Source organism: Anser cygnoides, chromosome 30, assembly GCF_040182565.1.
Source record: "Anser cygnoides isolate HZ-2024a breed goose chromosome 30, Taihu_goose_T2T_genome, whole genome shotgun sequence".
NCBI classification, from domain to species: domain Eukaryota; kingdom Metazoa; phylum Chordata; class Aves; order Anseriformes; family Anatidae; genus Anser; species Anser cygnoides.
This window is the reverse complement of record NC_089902.1, coordinates 966,643-976,097: the sequence shown is the minus strand read 5'-3', so window position 1 is coordinate 976,097 and position 9,455 is coordinate 966,643. Positions and strand designations below refer to the sequence as shown.

Genomic DNA, 9,455 nt, shown 5'->3' with positions numbered 1-9,455 from the left:
GGCTGAGCACAGCCCAGCCATCCCGCACCGCGGGCAGGTCCCTTCTCCCAGGCTGAGGCACACACGCAAGGTGGACACTTCTCCATCAGCCCAGCTTCGCGCAGGGCCCTTCAGCCCTGCCCCTGTCCTGGGACTCGCCTCCTCCTCCTCCACCCACAGACATACATTGCTTTCCATCTGGGGACCCAGGCAGGACTTTAAGGATCTGCTAAAGCCCTGAATTTCCATGTTTTTCATAGTCTTCACACAAGTCTTCCTCCTGCCATCCCCACTGCCTAGCCCTGCCTTCCGGGTGGAACTCAATAACGTGGTGCTCAGCAATAAATAATGGGGTCATCTTTCCAAGAGAGGGGGGCAATTTCTCGGGGGGCAGGCAATTTCTCGGGGGCAGGCTGCAGAGATGAAGAAGTATTGCGGCTTCTTCAGGGCTTTAAATAAGGTCTCCTCAATTACTCTGCAGTCTTATGGGCCTTCACCTGATGGCTCTTCACGGCCTCCCCTGGTGTTGCAGAGCCCTCCTTAGCCCCTGGACACCTCAGATTCGCTTTTCCCCCTAAAAGACTCTTCCTTGGATGGTCACTCATTTTAAGAGGTCCTAATCACTACCCACGGAGCACATTGTCCCTGCAGATCCCCTGACATCTCCTGCCAGCTCCAGATTCCTCTCCAGGCTGGAATCTGCCATCAGCCCCACTGCAGGGGGCACAGTCCCATGCAGATGAGTCCAAGACTGGGTTTGCCCTGAGCAGCCCCTCTTGTTACTGCACTGCTAGCAGGGACGCCGGCTGTGACCCAGGGCTGCACAGTGCCTGCTGCTGCCTGCAGCCACAGGGATGTCACTGCAGAGACAACAGGACTGTCACCAAGGTACATGAGACCTCAAGACTAACACAGATACAAGAGCACAGGAGGAACACACTGGAAGGCAAAAGAGAGCAGCAGTGAAAAGGCCAAGTCCTGTGGCTGGCCACGGCCATGGCTCCAGGGAAGCAGCAGGGGCCCTGAGCTCTTCCTGCATGCTGGAGCTGGTCCCCAAGCTCCAGAGGAGACAGGAGGAGACAGCAGCTGAGACCAATATAGTTCTGATGGTTTTTTTATTGTGTTTGTCTACATGGTAAGCCCGCTTCTTTAGGTAGATTTGATGATTGGGTCACTGTAAATCAAAAAAATATCACGTTGACAGGTTAAGGTTAAAATTATTTAAATCAAAACAACTTGGAGAAAATATTTATAAAGAAATATAATAACAAAAAATTCTCCTCACGGTGTCTGAAATAATCAGGGAAATCAAAACCATTATTGTTTCCAAAGAAGCAAGTATCCATAGAGTTTCCTTACTGCAACCCTGAGCTCCTGGTTCCTCATGCTGTAGATGAGGGGGTTCACTGATGAAGGAACAATTGAGTAGAGAACTGCCACAATAAGATCCATTGATGGAGAAGAGATGGAGGGGGGCTTCAGGTAGGCAAACATGCCAGTGCTTATAAACAGGGAGACCACGGCCAGGTGAGGGAGGCACGTGGAAAAGGCTTTGTGTCGGCCCTGCTCAGAGGGCATCCTCAGCACGGCCTTTAAGATCTGAATATAGGAGAAAACAATGAAAACAAAACAGCCAAAAGCTGAAGAAACACTACACACAAGTGCCCCAACATCCTTTAGGTAGGCATCTGAGCAGGAGAGCTTGAGGATCTGGGGGATTTCACAGAAGAACTGGTCCACAGCATTGCCTTGGCAGAGGGGCAGGGAAAATGTAGTGGCCGTGTGCAGGACAGCATTGAGAAAGCCACTGCCCCAGGCAGCTGCTGCCATCTGGGCACAAGCTCTGCTGCCCACGAGGCTCCCGTAGTGCAGGGGCTTGCAGATGGCAACGTAGCGGTCATAGGACATGACAGTGAGAAGGGAATACTCTGCTCCAACCAAGAAAGCAACGAAAAAGAGTTGGGCAGCACACCCTTGATAGGAGATGGCCCTGGTGTCCCAGAGGACATTGGCCATGGCTTTGGGCAGAGTGGTGGAGATGCAGCCCAGGTCAAGGAGGGCGAGGTTGAGGAGGAAGAAGTACATGGGGGTGTGGAGGCGGTGGTCGTAGGCTACGGCGGTGAGGATGAGGCCGTTGCCCAGGAGGGCAGCCAGGTAGATGCCCAGGAAGAGCCCGAAGTGCAGGAGCTGCAGCTCGCGCGTGTCTGCGAATGCCAGCAGGAGGAACTCGGTGATGGAGCTTCTGTTGGACATCTGCTGTTTAGAGGCATCGGGTTCTGCTCAAAGAATAGAAAGACATTCATAATGTAGAACTGACTTATCAGAGGAAAACTCCTACCATTTCTCATTTAAACCTCCCCAAATGGTTCTCCACCTCCAGGCAGGCATATGGCAGGTCCCTTTCCTGAGTTTTACTTGGTCCTGCGAATGCCAGCAGCAGGAACTAGCTCACAGAGCTGATGTTGGGCATTTGATGTCTTTAGACATGCTTTTCTGTTAAAGAGGAAAAGGCAGAAGAAAGTTCAAACAGATTTCTCTGATGAAAACCTATTCTGTCTCTTAGAGGATACCCCAGCCTGAGCCTTTCTTTTTGCAGGAGAACCTTTCTGCAGCTCTCCTGCTTGAGCTGCGGCTGGTGCTGGCTGAGTGGCACTGGGAGCAGGGGCTGCTGTGGGCTCCAGAGGAGTCCTTCCTGCTGTGCAGCAGGAGGGAAGCAGGAACATGGGGGAAACTCAACTCCATTCGACTTGTCCATTGTTGCAAACAAATCATCTGAACGCAGAGCTGAGCTGTAGGGATTTTGTTTGCTTTATTTTATCCCAGTAGGCCCTGTAATGCTTAGGATAGGTATTGGATGGTTGAATGCCCTCACATTCCCTGTACAGTCCTGCTGATATTTTATGGGAGTGTCCATTAGTGAAGACTGAGAAGAGTGATTCTGCCCACCAGTCCTGTTCTCAGCTGCCTTGTTTCACCCCTCTCTGAGCTGCACTGTCATCCCATTCAGGTGTTTCCCTGAGAAGAAACAGGAGAATGCTGCTGAGGAAGAAGGGCCACAGCAAGCCAGATGGAGCTTGGGAGCTTCTCTTCTTTCCATGGATGCAGGAGCTCTGGGGCAGCTGGCAGAGAGCCCGGCCTGGCCAGGCAGGGCAGGGTGTTCTGGGCTGACCGGGGGCACCTGGCTTAGGGCACTCCGAGGGGCTTCTGCCAGACTTCCTCACCTCGCAGTGCCATCCAGCAGGACTCCCAAAGCCTACTGCATTGCCCACTGCCCTCCCAGAAACAAGACCCAGCAGGAGACCCTTCCAGGACGTGCAGCTGCATGGTCCTGCAGCCAGAGACGTACCTTCTCAAGGGCTGTGCAGATTTCTCCTGCAGGCAGCTCTCAGCATCCTCCCACTGCCAACTGCCTCCAAGCCCTCTCTCCTTCTCTCCTCTCCCCGTGCCACCTGCGGTCAGAGCCCCCAGCCCTGCTGCGCTGTGCACAGGAGCTGCTCCTGGGCACAGCTGTCTCTCTGCACCAGGGCCCTCTTGCCATCAGCTCTCTCTGTCCCAGGAGCCCGGCCCAGCTCAGCACCAGATGCCCAGCCCAAGGCATTGGAATACCCCCTCGGGGGACTCTGGTGAGGAGCCCACGAACCTCAGACACTGAGAGACAATTGAAGACATCTCTCAACAAGTCCAAGTCAGAGGCAAGTTTCCTGCAGTGTCCCCCTGAGGGCCAGCACTGACACAGCCTCCCTTGGAGCTCGTTAGAGCAGAGCATTGGAGGCAGTGAGGACAAGGAGACAAAGGCAATGTGAAGGTGACCCTGATGTGTAGGAAAACTGGATGTGTTTCACGAATGAAAAGGGCCAGGCCTTGACTCCCCATCCCTGGGAAGGGAGATCCTTTCCCTTCACACACTGCTCAGGGCTCTTTCTGGGGCAGGAGGAGATGGGGATGTGCATGGCCAAGTGCAGGAGAATGGTACGAGCCCTGCCTGGTTCATGGGTGGGGGCGAGGAGGCAATGAGGCCCTGGTGCTTTACCGAGAAGCTGTCTCCTCCTAGGCCTCAGTGGCAGAGACAAGAGCCAGAGCCATGGGCACAAAGCCCTGGGTCCTGTTGGGACTTTCAGCCTTGTCACAGCCCTCTATCCTGTCTACACCAGACTGTCCTAGGGACTCCCAGACTTGCACATCTTTTCCTGCTGGCTCTAAGCCCTTGTCCCTGTGGTGTCACACTGGATCTGAGCTGAGTCTGATAACTCAGATCTTCTTGGTGGCCATGCTCCTCATAAGGCAGCTCTGTAGGAAGCTGGCCTGGTTCCTGGGGAGCAGCACCACTGCTCGTATGGCATCCCTCGTGGTGCCCAGGCCCTCCTCCTCCTGGGCACTGCTCACTCAGCAGGGTCCCAGTCTGCCCTGATGTGTGGGGTTGCTCTTTCTCCATTGCACGACCTCACTCATCCTGTGAGTGTCAAGAGGTTTCTGTAGGCAAATTCATGCAGTTTCTCAATTTGCCCCTAGACAGATGCTCCATTCTGTCAGCTGTTAATGTCTATATGCAGATGACTCACCGTAATTGTGCTATATTTGACAAGACAGCAGCATCAGGTGCTGCAGCGAAGTTTGGATAATAACGGAGTTACCAGCTGAATGGAACTGCAGCACAGAGTCACAGAATGGTAGGGGATGGAAGGCTGCTAGGTCCCAGCTTTTCTCTGTGTCCTTGTTACACATGCTCTCTTTTTGTCTGGAGCGGTGTCGTAAATGTTGTGAGGCTGTGCAAGGCAAAGTTAGAAGGGCTAAAGCTCTAGTCTCGCTCAGTCTGGCTATTAGTTTCTAAGACAGTAAAAAAGTTTTTCTAATAAATAAAAAATTAAAAAGGAAGATTAAGAAGTGTCTTCGACCTTTATTGGATGTGGGAGGAAGCCTAGTGAGAAGTGATGAGGAAAAGGCTGAGTTACTTAATGACTTCTTTGCCTCAGTCTTTATCAGCTGGACCATTTGTTCCCCTGGTACTCAGCCCCCAGAGCTGGTAGATAGGGACACCAAGAGGGCAATGGGGGGACACTTTTCCCCACTTCTTCACTCTCCCTTTCTACTTCACCTCCTCCTTCTCCTCCAGGATAATTACGCTAGCTCTTCAAAGCTTTGAATATCCTTGGGATGGTCAAACCAGCATGTTCCCATTGTGATGTCTCCTGAATGTGTTTCAGGCTTTGTTTAACATTAACCAACTTATTAATAATGCCCTCCAGAGATCTGCCCCAAGGCAGGAGAGCTAAGAGTTGCAGGGATTGTGGGAGGATACGAGCAGGCACCTTGATCAGTGGGCACCTCCAGTGCTTTGGAACTTCCCTCCTGAACAAGTGCAGAATTCTAGAAAAAATGGTGAAATGCTTGAAAAAGGGTTGTCATCAGCCTGGCAATTCCAAAGAGACACAAATCACTGCAATGTGCAACTTGGCCTGTGCTTACTGAGCTGCAGTCAGCGCCACTCCAACCCTTGTGACAGGCCCCACAGCCGCTGCAACTCCTCTTAATGGCCTTGCAGCCACAGCAACTCCTACAATGGGCCGTGCAGCCACTCCAAACCCCTGCAACAGGCCATGCAGCCTGAACAAGTCCTGTGATGGGCCCTGCAGCCCCAGCAACTCCTGCAACAGGCCCTGCAGCCACTCCAACGGCTGTGATGGGCTTCAGGGCTGGGCCAGAGAACCAACCTGTGCCACTATTGATTGCTCCTATATGCGAGAGAAAACAATGTATGTGAAAGTCAGGGTTTTTAAAAAGGAAAGAAACTCCTACCCAGACAAGAAAGGAGGAAGAAGACGTGGAATGTTACGGTAAAGTTGGGCCATCGTGGAAGCAGAAGGGCAAAGAGAAAGAGATCATAACAACATCAGTAACCACAGCATCTCTATTCCAGGGTGAGCTAGGAGATTTGTGGAAAGATTTCAGCCATCATCTAAGTGAGCACATTGCCACCTGGCTGCTGGGAGAAAGGGGCCAATAGCCTGGAATTAGAGGGCAGGGATGCAAAGCAGCTGGGATCCCCCTGTAGGGAAGGGGTGACTGACAAACAATTGGAAAATGGGCAGAAGGAACATACTCCTGTCAGGTGTGAAGGAAAGGTAACCCCTGAAGGAAGATCTTGTATGTCAACCAGGCAAGCGGATGACAATGGAGTTGGGTATCTGGTGCCCGATGGAATTAGTCATGCTGGAGGTGATATATAAAAACCTAGCCAATGAACAACTATCCAAAGATCCCGATGAAGTAAAGTGTACATGACCCATGTGGTGGAAGTTTGTATAGAGTGCACCATCCTCATATGCCAACTCATTGGCAGAAATGACCTGGAAAGGCCAAGAGAAACCCAGAGTGGATGAATCAGCTAGCCAACACTGGCAGTATGAAGGAAGTCTCTCTTCTTCCTCATGGGCCTGTATTTGAGCTGTGGATAAACTTTCTCAAGAGGTCCAGGAAGAACAAGAGAATGCATCCTTCTCCCTACCTGTAGAAACCAATATGTAAGCTGCCAGGTGTAAGTAAAAGAATGTTACTAAAGAAAGAGAAATGAGTGGGTACACACCATGTGCCAACATGTGGTTCTGCCATGGAGAGGACATGAGAAAATGGGATGGAAAATCTACCTCCATCCTAGAGGCACGGATCCATGAATTGCAAGGAAATGCAATCACAAAAAGGGGTTCTTCTGAGAAAATTGCTGCTCCAGTTTCTATCAGGCAGTCCTACAGACAGAGTAGTCACAGAATCATAGAATGGTTTGTGTTGGAAGGGACCTCAAAGATCTTCAAGTTTCAAACCCCCTGTCATAGGCAGGGTCACCACCCACTAGATCCGGTTGCTCAGGGCCTCATCTAACCTGATGAATGAATACTATGAGCAGGACTAGAGGCACCTGGCCTCCAGCCACGGGGAGGGTAGGGACAATCGGGTTTATTGGACTTTGAGGATTCCATGGCCTGGCACATGAGACCCACAGAAGATATAAGGCTCTAGTGGGTACCGGTGCACAGCATACCCTAAAAACCTGCTCCACTGTGGTATACCATGGGCTGCTGGGGACACAGCCTGCTTCACCATGGACCTCACCACGGGCCACAGGGGACTTCTGCTCCGGCTCCTGGAGCACCTCTCCCCCTCCTTCTTCACTGACCTTGGTGTCTGCAAGGCTGTTTCTCACTCCTCTCTCTCTCCCAGATGCTATTCCACAGCAGTTTTTCCCCTTACCTGGTTTTCCTCATCTGGTCCCTTCTGCTTGGTGAAACACATCCAATTTTCCAACACATCACTGTCACATTCACATTTCCTTTGTCTCCTTGTCCTCACTGCTTCCAGTGTTCTAATAGAGCAGTGTTCTGCTCTAATGAGCTCCAAGAGAGGCAATGTCAGTGCTGGCCCTAGTCGGGCCTGGGCACCATGAGGGATGCCATACGAGCAGTGGTGCTGCTCACCACGAACCAGGCCAGCTTCCTACAGAGCTGCCTTACGAGGAGCATGGACACCAAGAAAATCTGAGTTATCAGACTCAGCTTAGATCCTGTGAGATACCACACGGAAAAGGGTCTAGAGCCAGTAGGAAAAGAGGTACAGGTGTGGGAGTCCCTAGGACAGCCTGGTGTGGAGAGCAGCAAGGGCTGTGACAAGGCTGACAGTCCCAACAGGACCCAGGGCTTTGTGCCCATGGCTCTGGCTCTTGTCTCTGCCACTGAGGCCTAGGAGGAGACAGCTTATCGGTAAAGCACCAGGGCCTCATTGCCTCCTCGCCCCCACCCATGAACCAGGCAGGGCTCGTACCATTCTCCTGCACTTGGCCATGCACATCCCCATCTCCTCCTGCCCCAGGAAGAGCCCTGAGCAGTGTGTGAAGGGAAAGGATCTCCCTTCCCAGGGGCCAGCGGTCAAGGCCTGGTCCTTTATTTTGGTGACACACATCCAGTTTTCCTACACATCAGTGTCACCTTCACATTGCCTTTGTCTCCTTTTCCTCACTGCCTCCAATGCTCTGCTCTAACGAGCTCCAAGGGAGGCTGTGTCAGGGCTGGCCCTCAGGGGGACACTGCAGGAAACTTGCCTTGGACTTGTTGAGAGATGTCTTCAATTGTCTCTCAGTGCCTGAGGTTCGTGGGCTCCTCCCCAAAGCCCCCCAAGGGGGGATTCCAATGCCTTGGGCTGGGCGTGTGGTGCTGAGCTGGGCCGGGCTCGTGGGACAGAGAGAGCTCGTGGCAAGAGGGCCCTGGTGCAGAGAGACAGCTGTGCCCAGGAGCAGCTCCTGTGCACAGCGCAGCAGGGCTGGGGGCTCTGACCGCAGCTGGCACAGGGAGAGGAGAGAAGGAGAGAGGGCTTGGAGGCAGTGAGGAGCGCAGCAACAGAGGGCAGCGTGTGGCAGGACAGATCTGCAGGCTCTTGGCACCGTGAGGCTCTGGCTGCAGGGCCATGCAGGTGGGGTTGCCAGAGGGGTCTTCTACAGCTGGCACATCCGATGGCTGATAGCATCTGTCGGGATGGGTCTGTCTCTCTGTTTCTCCAGCAAAGTGTAGAAGATGCTGTAGAGAATGGCATTTACAAGAGGAAATTTCCAGAGGAAGACTGAGGCTTCGTTTATCTGAAGGGAAAGGCTTTTTTGGTTTCTGTGCATTCAGATTTTTGCTGTGGAGGGGAATGTGAGTGAATTTGAGCACAGAGATTGTGGGATGGAGTCTGTGAACATGGAAAGGGAGGAGACGTGGGGACACAGAAGGGGCTCCCAGCAGGGACACGGGCAGGCAGCAGGGACATGAGCAGGTGGTGAGAGGGAGCTGCTGCCAGAAATGCTGTGCGAGGGAGGGCTCAGGCACCTCCCTGCCAGCCCCAGCAGGGCAAGGATTCGCCTTCCCTGGGACACCCCCTGCTCTCCTCTGCCACCAGCACAGCCTCTGCCCTCAAGCCCCCGCTGTCCCCAGCAGGAGCTGCCTCCTCTGCAGGCAGAGCTGCAGCACAGGAGGGTGTGCTGAGTGTCCGTCTGTCCCTCCCTGGCCTTGCCTCCCCTGGCAGCAGCACGCTGCCATTCCTCCTGGCTTCTCCACCTGGCCGTGCTGCTGCTGCTCTTGTTCCCAGGCTGCCTGGGGATGGGGGTTTCACCTGCCCATGGAGTGAGCCCTCGGGGTGCTTGGGGGAAGGGGAGTACGGGGACAGGGTGAGGGGTCTGGAGATGGGCACTTGGAGCCTGGCTTCTTTTGCTCTCAGCAGTGTTCAAGCGCTTCACAGGAGAACCTCCTTAGTGCAATTGTCCTGCAGTCAAAGAGATGCCCGCACAGAGCAGCTGAATCCAATGCAGGAAAGGGCTCTGCCAACTGTCTGTGTGCAATTGGGCAAGTGCTTTGAGGGGCTTAATTAAGAAATGGGAATGGTTTTCTCAGGTCACTCTGCCGTATTATTAGTGTATTTCTGTTCCTCGGGCAGGACGCCATGCCTGGAGGCAGGAA

General features: G+C 53.2%; 1 protein-coding gene across 1 annotated transcript; it reads right to left on the bottom strand.

The window, feature by feature from the left end:
- Positions 1-1,296: 1,296 nt before the first annotated feature.
- LOC136787547 (olfactory receptor 14C36-like) lies at positions 1,297-2,232 on the bottom strand. The gene has a single exon (XM_066984857.1). It carries the CDS (start codon positions 2,230-2,232, stop codon positions 1,297-1,299), a length of 936 nt encoding a protein of 311 aa, XP_066840958.1.
- Between the last annotated feature and the right edge of the window lie 7,223 nt (positions 2,233-9,455).